Raw genomic sequence first — 20,055 nt, 5'->3', positions numbered from 1 at the left:
TCTTCTTTCCGTCCCCTCCATGGGATGAAGACCCAATCAAGGAGTTGAGGTAATGAGCATAGGATTTAATCTCATCATCAAAAATATTTCTTCTAAGATGAACGTTCCACACGGAGCACACCACCAACACTACTATCCTCAAGGAAAAAAATAAAAATGATCAACAATATTATCCTATTCCATGGATAGGTAATAAATGTTCTGAAACTGATGATAAATGGAGTCATCCAAGCACTACCTACCTCCCAAAATATAACTATCGATCCATCCATGATTTTATAACTTATGCCTTACTTGAACAAAAGTTCCACCTTTTGGATTTATCTCCAAATACCCAAAGATTAAATTTGTCGACCTTTGATGAGGATCCCAGCCACTCACCCATATCTTGCATTGATTACCTATCCCCATCATGAATTTAACACAATTTTGGAGTAGGACTCACTTAAGGACTGCAACTTGACGTTTCACCACAACTACATCTGTTCCGACTGGTTTTGGTCCCACTTCGGTGTGGTTACTCTCACAATGATTTTCATACTCATGGACTATTCCCTATACTCAGCACTAAGGTGTGCACGTCATCCACACATACCACCAAAGTCAAACTCGACAAAAGGTTGTCAAAAGGCACTTCGATAAGTTTTGAACACTAGACTTACGGGTGAAAAGCCACCTTACCATTAAGGCAAGTACACCACTTAATATAAAAAGTGACATGCAAAAACTTGTTGTATAAAATGTTTTAAAAACTGATTTATTTGAAAAAGGAAAAAAAAAAAAAAAAACTTTCAAAATACAAAGATCCTGCTATATTTAATCTCATCCCTTTGATGTTCTCAAAGCAATATCTCTTACAAAGCCTCTAATGAAAGGATTGGTGACCTAATATAATTGACAATTGTTACTCCATCTGTTATAAGTTGTCTCACACATTGCTTGAAACTAATATGCCTGTATTTTCCTCCACTTGCCTTATAAAAGGCCCTTAGTAGTGTTGCCTCACTATCACAATGGATACGAATAGCAGGCATTGGCTAATCACATAATAGTATTTCCATTAAATTTCTTAGCCATTATGCTTCCTTTGTTGAGGCCACTAATGCCACAAACCAAGATATCATAATGAATGCTATAGTAAGTGCCACTTGGCTACCGTGGTTAGAGCTATACACGAGTAGAACCAAGTCAAGCTTGACACAGTTCGGCCAGCAGCCAACCCCAGCTCGAACTCGGCTCGGCCCGGTCCTTGAGTCTGACTGGCCAACTCGGCTCGGTTCGGTCAGCAGCTTAGGACAACTCGAGCCAAGTTCGAGCCTGTGCAACATTTTCTCAAACATATAGATTGCATCCTCTATCTTCCCACACTTCGAATGCAAATCAACAAGAGCACTTTATACAAACAAAACCCCACAAAATCGACTCTTTTCAATACACCTTTGAATCTGTTTCCCACTTTTAATACACAGTAAACCCGTACATACCTGCAAAACACTCCCATAACTAAACTAATTAGCCTTAAAACCTGACCAACACATCACCAAGAAAAGTTCCAAAGCTTCCCTCGAATACCCATTTCGAGAATACCCTGATATGAGAGCAGTCCAAGAAACAACACTTTGTTGAGCCATTCCATCAAATACTTGGTGAGCAGCATCAAGATCACCGATTTTAGCATAGAAAATGATGAATTTGGCGTTTAGATGTAGATCTGAGACAACGATTTTGCAGAAGATGGTGATGGAGGACTATGCCTTCTTTTTCTGTGTTTGAATCAATGCAGATCTGCAAAAGGGAAGAATAGAGAGGGGGAGAGAGAGTGGAGATAAGAGAGCATTTGAAAGTATAAGTGACCAAGTCACCGAGCCAAATCGAGTCAAGGTTCGAGCCAAGTCAAGTCAAGCTCGGACTCACCTCGAAATTTTTTCGAGATCCAAAGACCAACTGGACCCAACCTAAACCCAGTTTCGAGCCAAGGCAAGCTTTTCTGAGTCAAGTCGAGCAAGCTGACCGAGCTAACTCGATTCGTGTCCAACTCTAACTGTGGTTGGGTATGGAAGCTTTTGTGATAGTTATCTTTGAACTAAGTTTTGCCATAGTGAATTTGAATGGAAAGAGTTGTAAATTCAAAACGTATGAAAATGTGTGAATCCATAAAACATGGTGCCTTCCACCAATCAAAAGACAATTTAAGTTGTCTCTTAAAACAAAAAGGTGTCACCAAAGAAAAACAAGTCCCTATAATTAAGGGGCAAGAAAGAGATTCATAGCGCTCTTCTCGAGAGTAGAAAAAGCATTCTGTATGGGAGTGTTTGAGAGTAGCTTTATCTTCGGGAGTAGGACAATCATTGTGAGTAACAAAATAAGTGCAGAAAGTTTATGCATCATTTTGGCAGCGTTCAAAATATGGCAATATCAATCGATATCTCGGTTTTCCCACATGTGATCTTCCTGGAATACACTCTTTACTAGATATTGACGGTAATATCATCTACATCGGCCAATATATGCGATATCTACAATATTCCAATATTTCATGCATTGTGGTCTCTTTGAGTGAAGAAATTATCCTATACCTTCTTTGGAAATTTGAATGCAAAAAAAAAAAAAAAGAAGAACATGTTCATAATCTCGCTCAAGGAGACGGCTGTACATGCACAGTAAGACATCATGATGCCTAAAGGAAACTTTCTTTAGATAAACTATGTCATTGACGATGAATTAAAGATTGGCGCTACCCAGTCTAGTTAGATACCGCGATCCCCCCCTCATGACTCGACTCGAGACTTAACGAGTCGATCTGAATCGCCTAGTCTAAAAACCATGCCCCTCAATGCACCCCTCAACATGATGCTCAAGAAGGTTACTATAATTCCGTTCTTTCCATTTTATCATACCACCGAATGTAATTCAGCTCAGTTGTCCATCCAAATGTACCCTAAGTTGAACATATGGCCATATGAGTTGAGACTGGGAAGGACATAGGACGAGTCACTTAGGGCCAATTTGGAAGTTCACCCAAATCAGTTTAGTTTTGCTCCAATTCACCTTAAATCTAGGTAGGAGAAATGAGGACTGGATTAATTGGGCTGCCGTATCCCCACTTTCTCCTATCCAAACTGCAAGTGAGACAAGAACAACATGGCTCGTCCCACTTGTGATTTGCATGGGTGCTTCCAGCCAGCCACAATCCAAGGAACTTCCAAACAGGTGCTTGTGTTCCTTGAAATTCACCTAATCTGCCGTCATTGATGCCTCAAAAAATAAAATAAAGAGAGAGAGAGAGAGAGAGAGAGAGAGAGTAAAGAATTGCAAGCTCATCAAACTAATGGAGTTAGAACAGACCTTTAGATTCCGTGTCAGAGAAGACCAACAATCATCTGCCATCAAAGACGAATAAGCCAAAACAAAAGATCAAGAGATGGACCCATCGACCTAACTGAACAAACGGGTGTTGTTGTAGGTTACCGATATTAACATAAACATAGCCCAAATCAGCCAACCCGGTTGAGATGAGTGCATCCGCTGTCCACAGAAAGTGAAGGCTTAGCAACTTGAGTGAGCTACGTAAATAACAAGAAGAAGCATCTATGACATCATTGAGAAGAAGTGGCTGAAAATTAGATTGGATGTAATGATACTAACAAGCCAACATGACATCAACAAAGTGAATATGTTGGCTTGCTTCCCTAGAAATATAGACTCATATCCAAGTTGTGCTTGCATTGGTGATACAGCTACTTTGAGTAAGCGAGAAGAATAAATATCCGGATATTTTTATGTCCAGTTTCAGCGGTGGCCCCAATTTGACAGCTGAACAGGAGGCAGTTGTCTTGTGGGTCATGCTGAGTTGTCAACCTAGGACCCACCATAACAACAAGATGAAAAGACATTCAGGTGACTTTCCTGCTCCTCACTGAACAGAGCCTGCATGAAGAAAACATCATTATACAGCGTAGCCATCACCAACTGCTCGAGCCTAGAAATATCATCTTTTCCTTGAGTATTTGCTTCCGGACTCACTTTTCTGTGCACAATTAAACTGGTGGTGTTGGGAAAGAAAGAAGCTTCAAGAGGATATATTAACATGATTAATGATACGCATGATAGGCAGTACGTCGGTAGCAAATGTGAGGACCACCAGCTGTAGGCTTGCATGAAGGGTCAGCATTCAACCCATACTTTTCACATTGGTCATGGATGAGTTAGCGAGGCATTTCAAGGAAGATATCCCATGGTGTGTGTTGTTTGCAGATGACATAGTTTTGATTGACAAAACGATGAGCGCATAAACACAAAGCTAGATGTATAAAGGAGAGTTTAGAATCTAAAGGATTTAAATTAGCCGGATGAAAACAAAATATATGAAATGCAATTTTAATAACAATTAGAGTGGAAACAAGGAATTAGTTAAGATTGTTGACCAAGAAATTCCCCAACTAACCACTTTCGATATCTTGGGTTGATAGTTCATGGGAGTGGAAGGATTGAGAAGGATGATGCCCATAGAATTCAAGTTGGGTGGAAGAAATGGCAATGTGCTTCTAGAGTTTTATTTGATCATCATGTACCACTCAAACTGAAAGGGAAATTTTATAGGATAGCTACAAGACCAGCCATGATGGGACAAAATGTTGGGCAATTAAGCAATAACATGTTCATAGGGTAAGTGTAGCTGAAATGAGGATGCTGAGATGGATGAGTGGCAAGATGATGAAGGATAAAATTAGAAATGGATGCATTCGAGGAATTTAGGGGCGACACCAATGGGTAATAACATGAGGAAAAGAAGATTTAGATGATTTGGTCACGTGCAATGGAGACCAAGGATGCACTAGTTAGGAGTGAGTTGGTACAAGTTGAAGGCTCTAAAAGAGCAACAGAAACACCCAAAGGACATGGGTGGAGATGATATTATTTGTTGTTCCTAACATTCTTTTTTTGGGGCTTTTGAATTTATTGGTTGTGTTCCATACATATCTTCTATAATCTATAAATTATATAGGAGCTGATTTTTAATATAATTGCATCACTTATATCAAACAGTGCATAGTTTAGGTGCTTATACATAGGAAACTTATTATGTGTACTTGTTTTTTGTGATCTTTTGAATTATAAGTGTGTAAACATTTGTTTTTTAACATCTCCTAAAGTTACATTGAAAATTTTGACCAATTTCTCAATGTTTCCCAAAAACAATGATACATGATACAAGCAATATTTCCCGTGCGATAGCTGTGAGAATATTGTGTATATGAGTTGTCATGGGTTATCATTAGTTGTAATATACTATGCATGGATAAGCTCCAAATAGGCTTCCTTGTATAGACTTGTAGAGTGGTTATTTAAACCCAACTTTGGGTTGAAGCAATACAGAAAAACTCAAGGAGAATTCTCCAAATTCTTGAGTTATCAATAGCCAATATGTAACGGCCCGATCGACATTGTACGATATTGTCCGCTCTGGGGGACTCCCCCGCACGGTTTTGTTCTTGGGGGACTCCCCCAAAAGGCCTCATACAAGGAATGTCCGAACCACACATATAACCACCATTACTTCAGACAGCGCTTCCGATGTGGGCAAAGTTCAACCTCCCACTGCATACACAGTACCCTGCCAGCACAGTAGCCTGCCAACCACTGGTAGCTCGCCCAAGCCCTTAAGCCCCGCCCACATCAGCGTTTATCTCCTTAGAGTTGGCCTAGTGGTCCACCAAGTGAGACTCTGTAACGGCCCGACCAACATTGTACGATATTGTCCGTTTTAAGCACAGCCTGCACGGTTTTGTTATCGGGGTCGCCCCCAAAAGGCCTCGTACAATGAAGGTCTGAACCACACATATAACCACCATTACTTCGGAAAGCGCTCCCAATGTGGGACAAGTTCAACCTCCCACTGCATACACAGTAGCTTGCCAGCACAGTAGCCTGCCAACCACTGGTAGCTCGCCCAGGCCCTTAAGCCCCGCCCACATCAGCATCCGCCTACGTGTGCCCGCCCACATGTGCAACAGTGATGGGGCGTCACACAATATATATACGTCGATGTCAATACTGAAAACACTAGGCGGAGGTAGTAAAAAAGGATTTGTTGACCTATAGTCAAACTAGAGTTATGGTCTTGATAGAGTGGAATGGCATAATAGGATTTATGTAGCCGGCCCAATTAGTATGGATAATACTTGGATGATGGTGTGCATGATTATAATAAGAAAAAAGACAAAGCCAAACAAGTTGGACTTCACTAAAGTCTTGCAAACTCATCCACTGTACACACGGCTCACCGGCATGCTAATACGAATAATCTAGATCATGTAATCTAATGTGTATGGACCCTGGCCCTTAATATGAACTATCCTTTTGAATTTGGGAGAGATGGCTAATCCGTTGTACGAGTCATTTGTACCGATGGTTCAAATCCCTCTGTCTCCATTCCCTTTGATCACTTGAGATTTATCTTTCAAATTCGAAAAATCTTGAGACCTTGTTATCTTAGTTAAATGTATGGAATAGAAATCAAACAAATTGGAAGATCCTAATTGTCAAACTAGCAACCACATCAACAGCTAAATAAAAAGGTCAGTGGTCTGATTTTTTTGGGTGAAATCAAATGGTTAAGATTGTCTAATCATTGTGATTTCCAGTCTATGTCCCATCCACAGCAAGGCCCAGTATTTGGATGGACCAAAATTGTAATGATCATGTGTAGAGTGGATATGTTGCTTGATACAAATAATATCCAGCTTGCCAGTATCACCTGTCCTTGAAGAGAAACAACCAAACAGCTACAAATATAAAGGACTTCCTCTATCATATATGCTAATCTCTAAGGCCCTGTTTGGGATCAAGTAAATGTGAACCTAAATTTGGCAAATCTATGAACTTGCTTTATGGATTTGCACTGGATTTGGATTTAACAAATTCCAAAGTCCACTACTTGGGAATCTAACTACAAATTCATGGATTTGGGGAGCTTTTATTGCAATGGTAGATCATTTATTGCATAGGAATTACTCCTTTTGCTTTTAAAAGAGGCCCATTTTCAGGATTTGGTAGTTTTGGGGGGGATTTGGATTTGCCCAAAATCCATGGAATTATGGGGGTGTGAATTTGGGAAACCCAATGATATGGCAAATCCCCAAAAAAGACAGAGGGGAGATTTGAAGTCCATAAATTGCACAAATCTTGACACCAAATCCCTCACCCAAAGAGCCCCTAAGGGAAAATGTTCAATTAGGTAATGTATACATATGCATAATTGATGGGAACATCATGCACACGCCCCCTCTACGCACGTATTCGAGGAGGCGGGGGGTCCCGCTTTCGATTTGGATCGACGACGACATCTTTGGAGGGCCTCATAATTAGGGGGCTGCGTTATGGAGCATTGGAGTGGACCCAATCATCACATAGATTCTTCCATCGGATCTCATGATCGTGGCTCACTACTTTAGATGATCTAAGATTTTGAGTTTTGACTATTTTTATTATTAGAAACATCATGAACGGCTTTGATTGCTTAGATTAGTTATTTTATTTGCTTTTGCTTTGGTATTAGTGCGCACACATGGCGCAAGGGTAATTTTGTCTTCTTTTGGGTTTAGGGTTTTCTTATAAGTATAACAATCCCATATAGGTATGACAATGATATTTTATAAATAAAAATTCTTGTGTTTCTTCCTCTCTCTCTCTTTGGGTCAAAGAATCGAATTGGGCGCGAAACTCTCCCTTCCACGAAGAGCTAACTACCGTGGTGCGAAGCCACATCCGCTCCAAATCATCCCCATCTTCTTACGCACCACATCCATCACCCTCTACACCCCTTCCACCTTCAGATTAACCCACTTTCGCATTCAAGTTTTCTCCTGCAACAGTGCACAAACAGATTTTCAGATTCTGGCCCATCTGAGGGACTGAAACTTCTACGAAGTACCACACACACACATTGCGATGGATTGAAGTGAAACTTGGTATGGAGGCAGCCCATCCCTGGCCAATCCCAGCCTAGAAGTCGGTTTCCGACTTTGTGGGCCCCACACGCGTGCGGACGACCTGTCACGCATGTGCGTCCAGGCCCATCTATTGTCCGGCGTGCGTGGCTCATCCGAAGTTCTCTTTTTCCTCTATTTCCTTCTCTTTTGACTTGAAAAAAAAAAAAAACCTTAATCCAAATCCCTAACCCTAAAGAGTCCCAAACCCCAATTATCCCCAATTTTCAAGCCCTAGATTTTCCCCCAAATTGAAACTTAGTGAATCTCTTGAGTTGGGAACAATCCTTTGTAAGAATGGATGATTCTTACATTCATTTGGGCTTGTTTGGCTTATAATTTTATTTAATCCATCCCTAAAGTTGTGTAGGCTTGGACCCCCATAGATTCCCCTTTTTGAATGTTTGATAGTATGTAAGATGTGGAATTTTGTGATTGTTTAAAATTGGTATAATCTCAAGCTTGATCTCTTGCATTCCATATTTAATTTCGTGTTCTGCATGAATAATGCATGTATATATGCATCAATGTGCTAATGTAGAAATGTTAATTTAGTTAGATACAACACGAAGCATTAAATTATAGAGCTTTGCAAAGTGCACGCATGTGTGTAATAACACTCATGTATATACTGCTGAGAAAAAGATCCATTCTTGACCACACACATGGCAATATCAGAATCAAAAGAAAGTAGGAAAAAAGGCAAACCACAACACAGAGATTCACGTGATTCCCTTTCGCTACGTCCACGGATTCACACCAATTCACTATGCTCAAAAGCAAAAAACGAAGAAGCAACTCTCAATACAATGACGGCTCTCTCTCTCTCTCACGAAAGAATATATATTACCCCAAACAAACTAGAGTTTACATAAAATTCCATGTGAAATTATAAAATTGCCTTACAAAAGTGATGGCTATATGAGCAGTACACCTTTGATGATCAGGCTCCACAGATCCTAACATTACACCATACGTGTGCCAGCATGGCACGTAGGTGCAAGATACAATCCAAACATGAACATAGTTGGTCCGACCATGTTCATGTTTTCCGAAAAATAAATCTAGGTCAGCTAAGCATGTAAGCCTTAGTACCGGAAGTAGGTGGATGGATTAGAGAAGTTCAGCCAAGTTTTTCAGAGTCATAAATTTTTCTGCAAACTGTGGCCCACCTAACCAGCGGATCAACCTAATTCTTGGACTAGGGCATCAATATAGTGGTGCCGTTCTGATAGGTGAATTGGATCTCAGACCTATTGTACCATGCTGGCATTTGCATGTGGGCTTAGCCGGCTCTACATTTATATCCTTGTATGGACATGTGTCTGAAAATTAGAATGAATAACTTTTAGAATGCATTTTACATCCTTTTCTTAAAATGATTGCACGGGATTTAACTAAACATCTATAAGAACACACTTTCTAATAAAAACAGCCACGACACAAAATAAATAAATTTGTTAACCACCTACATGAACGCACATAAGTTATGTTTAAAATTCTCATGCGCGCAGAAGATAATTATTCGACTAGCTATGTTATACGGGTGGGACTGTCTGAAAGTAAAGAGAAAATGATTCTCCTTTGGTTTTCTATGTATTTGATACAACCCTAAAGGGTTGAATATATAGAGTTTTACAACATCTATACAAGGTAAAATGATAAATACAGAATCCTCTATCTATGGAAATTAGCTATACATTTTCTATCTATAAAAATTAGCTATACAAGGCATGTGGCTTGTCTAACATCCCCCCTCAAACTAATGCTGGTCATTGACAAGTAATAGTTCGCCAACTAGAAATGAGTGACGTGTAGAAGTGAGAGACTTCGTGATAATGTCTGCAATCTGATCATGGGATCAACATGTGGAAGAGAAATAAGCCGAGACTGAAACTTCTCTCGGATGAAGTGACAGTCAACTTCAATATGCTTTGTCCGTTCATGGAAAACCGGGTTAGAGGCAATCTGAATGGCACTCAGATTATCTACATGGAGTGGAGTAGGATTTTGTAGATGAACGCCCAAGTCGGAAAGAAGTCCACGTAACCAGATAAGCTCACTACAAGCAGCTGACATCGCTCGATACTTGGCTTTCGTGCTTGATTTGGAAACAGTGGCCTGCTTCTTACACTTCCAAGAGATGAAAGAAGTGCCGACAAAAACACAGTAGCCAGTGGTAGATCTGCGTGTGAGAGTACAACCAGCCCAGTCAGCATCCGAATAAGCACGAAGGTTCAGAGTGGCCGTGGAGGAGAAGAATAGTGATCGATTCAAAGCTCCACGTAGGTACCATAGAATGCGCAACACTGCAGTCATATGAAGAGTCCGAGGAGCAGAAACAAACTGGCTGACAACTTGGACTGCGTAGGCAATATCAAGGCGAGTCATTGTTAAGTAAACCAGATTCCCAACCAAACGGCGGTACAATGTGGGTTCCGCAAGGAGATCACCATCGTCAAACGGCGGTAAAATGTGAGTTCCGCAAGGAGATCACCATCGTCACAACCATATTGAATGTTAAGTTCTAAGGGAGTCTGAACTATCTTCTGATCCGTCAATGAGGCCAAGTGGAGAAGATCCTTAGTATATTTACGCTGGCTGACTAGGATTCCACATATAAAACGTGAAAATTCAAGTCCAAGAGAGTATATCAGATGTCCAAGGTCTTTCATCTTGAAGGATGATTTCAGAACTTCCTTTAATGCCGAGATGTCAGTAGCATCGCTACCAGTCAGAAGTAGGTCATCAACATATACGAGAACAATGACGATTTCACGATCAATGGTGCGCAAGAATAAAGATGGATCGTGCCCACTTTGAGTAAAGCCAGCACCTGTAACAACATCATGAAAGCGTTGGAACCATGCCCGAGGAGCCTGTTTGAGGCCGTATAGAGCTTTCTTTAGGCGACAGACCTTAGCGGCAGGGATTAAAGATCCAGGAGGAAGTTTTAAATATGCTGTTTCTTGAAGGTCTCCATGAAGAAAAGCATTTTTCACATCCTCCGAATGAGTGGCCAAGCACGAACAGATGATATTGCCAGAAGAGTGCGAATAGTTTTCATCTTGGCCACAGGAGCGAATGTCTCATCATAATAAATTTTGTGTTCCTGTTTATATCCCTGCGCGACAAGCAGAGCTTTATATCGATCCAATGATCCGTCAGACTTGAGCTTTACAGAATAAATCCATTTACTACCAATTAATTGTTGGTCAGTAGGTCGAGTGACAATGTCCCACGTATGGTTATCATCCAATGCTTTAAGTTCTTCTGCCATAGCCTTCTTCCAACAATCATGACTGGCTGCCTGATGGTATGAAGTAGGAAGAGATATAGTATCCAAGGTAGCATTCATGGCAGACATAGAGTATATCAAGCGATCAGACTGTCGACGTACATGAGTGGAACGACGTACCAAGGTAGGATCTGGATCGATAACAGGTAGTCAGGTACAGCAAGGAAAGTAGTAGGTGGTGAATCTGTACATGGTCGTCATGAGTAAACCTGCAATGGACAAGGAAGTGTACTCAAGGCAACAGGAATGTCAAGAAAAACAATAAGACCAGGAGAGTTTGGTGTGGACGAAGGAGGAACAGATGAATGGAAGGCAATATACTCAAGAAAAACAACATGTCGTGATACCTGAATATGATAAGAGACCGAATCATAGCAACGAAAACCCTTCTGAGTTTCTCCAAATCCCAAGTACATACATTTGACTGATTTTGAAGAAAGTTTGTTACGTTCAAGTGATGCCAGATGAACATAACATACACAACCAAAAATACGAAATGTGGAATATGTAGGAAGTGAACTAGTGAGAATAAAGTAGGGAGATTTACTGTTCAGAACTGTGGTGGGTATCCGGTTAATCAAGTAGACTGAATGCATCATATCTTCCGCCCAGAAGGAACGAGGAACACTCATAGCTGTCATCAAGGTATTGGCAGTTTCAACAATATGGCGATTTTTCCGTTCAGCCACCCATTCTGTTGTGGAGTATCAGAACAGGTGGTCTAATAAATAATCCCATGACCCTAAAGATATGTACGAAATTTTGTGGAGAAATACTCTCCCCCTGAGTCAGAGCGGAGAGTTTGAATTTTTACTCGAAATTTAGTGTCCACCATAGAGTGAAATATCTTGAATTTTTCAAAAACCTATAACTTAGAGTGCAGAAAGTAAATCCAGGTGTAACGAATGAAATCATCAATGAATATAACATAATATCGTAGTCTAAAGAGTGACATAATTGGTGAAGAGCCCTAAACATCTGTATGCACTAGCTCAAACATATATGATGATTTTGTAGTGAGGAAAAGGAATACACTTACTTTTTGAAAGGCAACAGGAAGAACAAGAATAATCCAAATTACTTTTATTAAGAGAAATATTCTCTAACACGCCAGATGAAAAAAACTGAATCAAACAATCAAAATGTACGTGACCCAAGCGAAAGTGCCAGAGTTTCCATATTTTATTTGCCGAACAAATATCCAAGGAAGATGGAGGGAAGAAACAACGAGCTGGAGTGACGGATGGGTCAAAGTCCAGCACGTACAGACATCTATGCCGCCTACCCTTCCCAAGTACCTTCCCCATTGCCAGATCCTGCACAATACAACAATTTAAAAGGAATATGACTAAGCAATTATTAGATGTAAGTTGACCAACAGAAATGAAATTTGAGGAGAGTTTAGGGACATGAAACACATCACGAAGGGTAAACTGGGGATGGGCAGAAGGAGAGAAAGTTACTAAACCAACGGACTGAATGGGTAATCTAGTGTCATCCGCAGTAGAAATAGTCTGATTTCCAGTATAGGGATGAATGTCGCGGAGATGTGATATAACACCAGTCATATGATTGGAAGCACCCGAATCGAAGAACCATGGAGAAGATGAGGATATACCTGACATGTCGGCCGCAGAAAGGGCCTACACGATCTGCTGGAGCATCGTAGGAGTCAAAGGTGAAGAAAGACCTTCAACAGAAACAGTAGATGCAGTATCACTAACAGAAGGCTCGGAAGAACTAGTCTTAGAAAGTAGCAGAAAGAGCACGACCACCGCCACTACCTCGACCACCATGTCCACGGCTAAATGAGAATGCATAGGCACGTGAACGACGGTCCAGAATACCATGATCAGTCCGTCAACAATAAGCTCACCAATCTTTACAGTGAGCGACGACATGTCCCACTTTGTTACAACTGCGACAAGTTAAAGGAGTGGAACCACGGTTTGGTGCAGAGGTGGATACAGCAAGGGCAAGGTCAGATGGTCCCTGAGAGAAGACTTGCAGTCGTTGTTCCTTGGCTAATAAATCATTAATAACCGAATTCATCGAAGGAGTTGGGCTACGGTTCAGGAGAACAGCCTTGCAATGCTCAAATTTTGGACGCTGCTTCATAAGAAACTGTCTAACTCACGCACTATCGTGCATTGTTTGGAATATCTTAAAGTCATTAGGGAATTCCGGATCCATCATAGCCATCTCTGTCCAAATTGTAACCATTGTAGAGTAGAATGTTTGAATACTTTTGTCACCTTGAGTAAGGTGAACCAGATCTTGTTCCAGACGGTATAACCTAGCCGCATTACTCTGTTGATAAATAGTCTAGAGATGCTCCCACATTGCCTTAGCAGTGCGATGTGGCGTGAGCCCAACAGCAATTGACCGATCTACCGAATTGAGAATCCAGGTAATAATCCATCCATTTTTCATTTCTCATTCAGCCAATATGTCGGCATCTGTGGAAGCAGGGACAGTAACGGATCTATCAATTAGTCCCCACAAACCACAACCCTTGAGAAAACTTTGAAAGTGGATGGCCCATAGATTGAAGTTGGTACCATCGAAACTACATGGTGGGGCCTCTGTACGAGAGTTTGTCCATAGTTAGGGAGTGATATAAACCACACCAAAGAAGAAGGTACCTTGCAGTAGGAGGTAGCAGGGGCGTGCACGTGCAGAGCATACAGCAGGGCCGGACACAGCAGACAGCAGGGCCAGACGCAGCAGATAGCAGGGCCGAACAGGGCTATTGACACAGCAGACAGCAGCAGGGCGTGCGTAGCAAGGACGTGCGCAGCCTGGGGATGATCGGACGGGCCTAGGGTGCGATCGGACCGGCCAAGGGATGGTCGAACGGGGCTATTGACGCAGCAGGAGCGTAGAAAGGGCCCAGGGGTGGTCCAGAACAGGGTTTTCTGACGCAGGAAGGGTCGGATCTGACAGGAGGTGGTGCCGGTGATGAAGTAGGTGTCGAATCAAGATCGGTATGTCTCTGATACCATGAAAGCAAAGAGAAAACGATGAAGGCTAAGAGAAAATAATTCTCCTTTGGTTTTCTGTATATTTGAGACAACCCTAAAGGGTTGAATATATAGAGCTTTACAACGTCTATACAAAATGATAAATATAGAATCCTCTATCTATGGAAATTAGCTATACATCTTCTATCTATAGAAATTAGCTATACAAGGCATGTGGCCTGTCTAACACTGTCAACAGGCTGGGCTTAGGCCTAGCAAACACAATTTTTTTTGAATATGTCCAGCCCGGGCAGTTAAAATCCAAGCCTAAGACAACCTTAGGCCTGGCCCATTGACAGCCCTAATATGGGGCAAAGAGTCGGGCAATTAGAAAGCAGCATGAGTAGAGGCTAAGCAGATTGAGATGAGGATGGTGAGACGGATGTATGGGTATACTAGGAAGGATAGAATTACGAATGAGGTTGTTTAAAGCAACCCACAAGTAGTTCGAGAAATAATGGGGAGTAGATTGAGAACTAGAGATGGCTCTAGTAAGGAGGGAAATATGCTAGTATACCCAAAAGCTACTACTTTAGTTTGGCCAATTATTGTTGTGTTATCTTGATGCTTTTTTAATCAAATTTGTTTGTTGCCTTTCGGGGAAGGCAAAAAAAAAAAATCCCAAATTGTTGGAACCATAGTTCACAAAATTCCATTTTGAACTCTGTATTTTTTAAGGGAAGAAAGATTTTATATAATTGATTCAACATTCAAACTCGGTATAATTCGAGAGATAGGCCAAAAAAACTTGCTTTTGGGGAAATCAAATTAACATGCTTTTTTCCTTTTTCAAAAATGTGTTCTATGAAAAAAAACGAAAGAAACTTTTGGGGGTGATTTCTAAAGTAGAGATGGGTGGTTGCTGCCCATTGATATAATTATGTGGGATGTAGAAATTTTTAGTAGAGACGAATAGATATATATGGGAATTGCTTAACAAGAAATGATTTGAGAGAGGCAAAGATTGATATTAACCCACTACTCAATTATGCATATGTGTTATTGCTCATGTATATAAAGATTTGAATCATTTTAATTAAAGTGTATATTTCAACCGTATTTATGTATAATATATACACAGTTATATGCACATAAATTGTTGTTCTTTTCACTCTAATTCTTTAAGTCAGAACCATATTAAAACCGAAATTTTATTTGCTGAATTTGGCATTTCCGTTTTTCTTTTATCAGCAATATGTAATTTATTAACAGAAAAGAAGAGGGCCAAAAGGCCATTACAAGAGAAGCACAGTAGAGATGATGTCTGACCAAGAACAGGATGAAAATCCGTGACTGAAGGGGGGCATTAGACTTGCAGCAAATGAAATCAAAACTCCAACACCGTCAAAGGTGCCATTATTCCTCTCCCACAAATGGCCCAAAGGACAGCTAGAAAACAAAAGCCCCCCAATGGAAGAACACTTATGCAAAGAGCATCTAAATCTTCAAGCATCCACTAGCTAGATGCCACTAGAAATTGCTGGAGGCACCACTCCTAAACCGCACCAACATTGGAACAGTGGATGAGGTGATGATTAACATTTTCATCATCTTTAAGACACATTAGACACTCATTCACCGACATCATATTCTCCACTATAGGCGAACTATCTATTAGGATCTACGAAGCGTAATCATCAGAGATGTATTATTCATCCAACTAGCACTTTTGCAGATTGAGCTCTGTGTTGAGCTCGTTGGGGTTGCAGGGGGACATCGCCCCCCTTGCTTGGAGGTCTGAGGGCATGCCCCCGGTCCAAAGGGCAATTTCATAATTTTACATGGAGTTTTATGCAAACCCTAGTTCGTTTGGGGTAATATATATCTTGTCGTGAGAGACAAAGAGAACCGTCATTGTATTAAGAGTTACTTCTTCGATTATTTTTTTTGCCTTTGAGCATAGTGGATTGGCGTGAATCCATGAACGTACCGAAAGGGAACCACATAAATCTATGTATTGTGTTTGCATCTTTTTCCTACTTTCTTTTGATTCCAATATTGTTGTGCGTGTGGTCAAGAAGGGATCTTTCTCCCAACACTATCATCAAAATGCGATCGCATCCCACTAGCCATTCAAATCAATGGGTCTAAGGGGAGCTTTATATTTCCATAACCAGCCCCTAGGTGCAGCAGGCCCATCACCCCCCTTCAGACACTTACAAAATGGTTTAATTCAGAATGTAAAGGAAGGATCCACTGCCAATGCAATCTTTCTTCCCTACATTCACCTCATAAACTGTTGCAGCCTGCAGCAAATTTAAGAGCGCACCCCCCCCCCCCCAGGTAGTTGCAAATTTTAGCTTCCCAATTGGATGCTATTGAGAATAGCAGCCCGAATCGATCACACGGCAAACAGTCACCACACCATTGATCATTCCAGAAACAAATCAAACACTCATTACCAACCTCAAAGGATAGCCCTTGAAGCACTGGCGGCTCCAAAGCCAAGATGCCCTTCCAACAGTAGGAAAATCTGTACTGAGTCCCTAATGAGGTACCTCTGCCGTCCACACAAATACCATATTTGTCCACTACAACACTTCTACACGGGGCTGTACTTTCCAAATCAAATCTCCATATTCATTTCCCCATTAAAGCTTCATTCACCACTTTCACTTATCTTATGCCAGCTCCACCTTGAATGTTAGGTTACGTTTGCATACCTCTTTCCAATCCAAGACTTCAGCCGATGCTTTGAATTCGAACATTGCCAAAGGAAATCCCATTGGGTTTCTTCGATTCTGGATATAATGCTTGGGCATCGAAACAGTGACAGGTAGTAAGTTGCATTGCTGCCAACGCTAATTTAACTAACATAACACGGCCTCCCAATGACAGGCATTTCTGTTTCTTGGACCGACTTTTTTACAATATTTTCTTCCTTTAAAAAACAGTCTTTTAAATGGTTGAGGGTGAATTAAACATGAACATTTCCCACACCAATTTTTTAGCCATATGGCATTTAACTAAGGTCGGAACAAGGCTATGATGATGATGAGCCGACGACAAGTAGGGATGCATGCATAAATGTCGGTATGTACACATGCATGCTTGCCTACAACTGCATCAATCATCGTCATCATCTAAGCCTTATCCCCATCTAATTGGGGTCGGCTAATGTTGGAAGTTATGGCGTAAGTTTGACGTTGTCAACTTGACGCAACCAAGGTATTCCAACATAGTTACAAAACGATGGGAACCATTATGCGTTACAGGGTCTAACACCAGCTAGGGAAAAATGACCTATAAAAGCCATTACAGCCTCGTAACAGCCCGTTATAGGAGCGATACAGTTTTTTTTTTTTTTTTTTAATAGTCATAACAACCTTTACAGCCCATATCATAACAGTAATTTTGTTGGCCATCACGGCTAACGTTACCGTTATTGAATACCTTGGACGCAACCCTCCTCCGTTATCCAGTCTCGGGACCAGCAATGGGAGCATAGAACTCCAATGGGCTCAACGCACTAGACTATTACATAGGTTGATTATAGCATAGTCCATTACATAGGTCTATTACAATCAATGAGTTCCTACAAGTACATTGATGCAGATGAAAAATCAATGAATGCCGTGAGACTCAAATCCAGACCTGTTTCCTTAATAACTGTTTCATTAATATCACAAGCAAAGAAATTCCAGCTATTCCATCTGCACACATATTCAAAAAATAACAAAATTAGAATTTTTAATTAAACAGAATTTTCCTTTTTTTTTAAAGCACAATTAAAAAAAAAAAAAAAGGTGTAACTAGCTGGGTACTCCAGCAGAGAAGGATGGGCCCTCAGCTGAATATAGGAGGCAAAAGGTGTAACTAGTTCAGTATTCCAGAAGAGCACCAAAACCCAATAACAGGATCAATCAACACCATGAAATCTACAAAACCAACCGCCCAAAATCTAAAAATTCAAACATTTTCAAATTCTCACGACAATTAACAGAGATTGATTGAAAACCAGTTTTCTCGAAAGATGTCTTTCCTTCTCTCAATTTCACCTCTAAAATCTCTCAAACATTTCTATAAATCAAGCGCGAGGTCACCAGGATGGCGGCCGGGAATCCCGACGCGCTCGAAAATGGGATTTGGGATTTGGAATTCCCGTTCTGTAGCGCGTGGCTTCCCGCCCACCTAGAAATTCCAAGTTAATAGTCCAAAATATATTTTTTAAAAGGAGAAATAAGAGCACGAAAAGTAGTAGTCCTCCTAGTTGCATTCGGACACTTGGACAATCCAATCGATCGATCTGAGCCGTCCATCAGGTCCAGCACCCGTTTTGTAGGCTTCCATGTAAAAATCATAGCGATCGTACGATTCTAACCATCGCCTATAAAATGACCGATGGAGATCTTTTACGAAGAAATGTCCTAACCAACCGAATTTAGCCATCATGGATTGCTTGTAATTCTAAAGAACCACATTTTTAGAGAATCCGAACCATCCATAAATAGCTTCAAAACGGATGGCTAAGGAAGGCCAACTTATGTACGGATCCAATCATCCGATCAAAGAAATTTTCAGGTTGTCACCCATGCAATCTATGCTGAGCCTAATGAACCGTCTGGATCAATCGAATGAACTATCCAACTGTCCTGATGACACTCGAAGCACTATACAAGAAAAACACCTTAAAATCCGAAAAATATTGCAATTTTCTATTTTTCTTAACTCTATTTAAAAAATTAAAAGAAACCCATTTCATATTTTCCGGCAATTTCTCGATAAAATCAAATTTAAAATAAAATAAAATAAAATAAAAAGGGGGGAGGTTCGGTGTATGCATGTATAGGAATGCAGAGTACCCCATCTGAGGCGTGAGAGCCAATCCGTTGTTGAGCTGCAAAATTCCATACTTGGAAGTGTCGAATGGCCCGAATCCCGAGATGGGTCTTTCGGGATTTGGATTTTTCTCGATTCGAGGTGGGATTCGAGTTGCGATCGTTGGTGAAATGATACAGAGAGAGAGTAGAAGAAGATGAAGAAGAGAGATAGACATTTTTCTTATTTTCTCTCGAAGAGGATGAGAGAAAGCTGTGGAAGTATACAGGCCATATCACCTTTGCGTTTTTATCCGTAATGAGGAAGAGATCTCAGGACGTGAATACTGTCCTGACGCACCAGTTTTGTGCTTCTAGGACCCATTGTTCTGGGATCTTGACCTTTGATCTGAAGTAACCGACAATAGATCGGTGAGCCTAAAAAAGTTCAAAGATCAGAGATTCTTAACCCTTGGAAGAAAAAAGGATGAAACTAAAAGCGATAAGAAATAACAGTTGTAGATGGTATGGATAGAATACTTCAATCTTGAGATTTTGGGTGGGAAATTCACATCTATGGTGGGTTGTTTCATATGGACGGTTCTGATCTCCGAAAATTTGGTCCCATTTAGAGAAAATGGATTCAGGGTATTGTAATTCTTCGTACTCGCGCGAGTAGCTATCTTAATCCTACTCGTTCAACACGTGCGAATATTAGAAATCCTCATCATCACTCATCAGGGCCGCATACGAAAGAATGGGATGTTGAAGAAGGCCGGAGGTGTAAGACCCACTTAAGGAGGTGGGCCCCACAACGGGGTAATCTCTTTTTATGTAAAAATGATCCTGATCGTTCAACAGATGGAATTAACGTAAGCATTGGGCATTCTTTGATTTTATCTGTCCGTGGATGGAACGGGTAGGATCCTTCGAGGCATCTAGTACGTTGATTTCAACCCGATCAAAAGGCTATGGACGACTTATCTTGA

The 20,055-nt window shown here is 40.9% G+C and overlaps 1 protein-coding gene across 2 annotated transcripts in view; it reads right to left on the bottom strand.

Moving 5' to 3' along the window:
- LOC131253576 (alpha-galactosidase 3) overlaps positions 1-19,353 on the bottom strand; it is a 33,604-nt gene extending 14,251 nt beyond the window's left edge. Inside the window, exons 1-4 of one of the 2 annotated variants that reach the window (XM_058254622.1) lie at positions 19,112-19,353; positions 17,904-17,962; positions 3,469-3,525; positions 3,346-3,380 (exon numbers count right to left, since the gene is read on the bottom strand). In XM_058254622.1, coding sequence (XP_058110605.1) covers positions 3,346-3,380; positions 3,469-3,525; positions 17,904-17,962; positions 19,112-19,305 — 345 coding nt within the window. In that variant the 5' untranslated portion in view covers positions 19,306-19,353. The remainder of the gene's footprint in view (positions 1-3,345; positions 3,381-3,468; positions 3,526-17,903; positions 17,963-19,111) is intronic. The other variant, XM_058254623.1, reaches the window with a different exon arrangement.
- Positions 19,354-20,055: the final 702 nt, after the last annotated feature.

Source organism: Magnolia sinica, chromosome 8 (assembly GCF_029962835.1).
Source record: "Magnolia sinica isolate HGM2019 chromosome 8, MsV1, whole genome shotgun sequence".
Classification (NCBI taxonomy): domain Eukaryota; kingdom Viridiplantae; phylum Streptophyta; class Magnoliopsida; order Magnoliales; family Magnoliaceae; genus Magnolia; species Magnolia sinica.
Note: the sequence above shows the minus strand (reverse complement) of the source record. Positions and strands in the feature narration are given on the sequence as shown.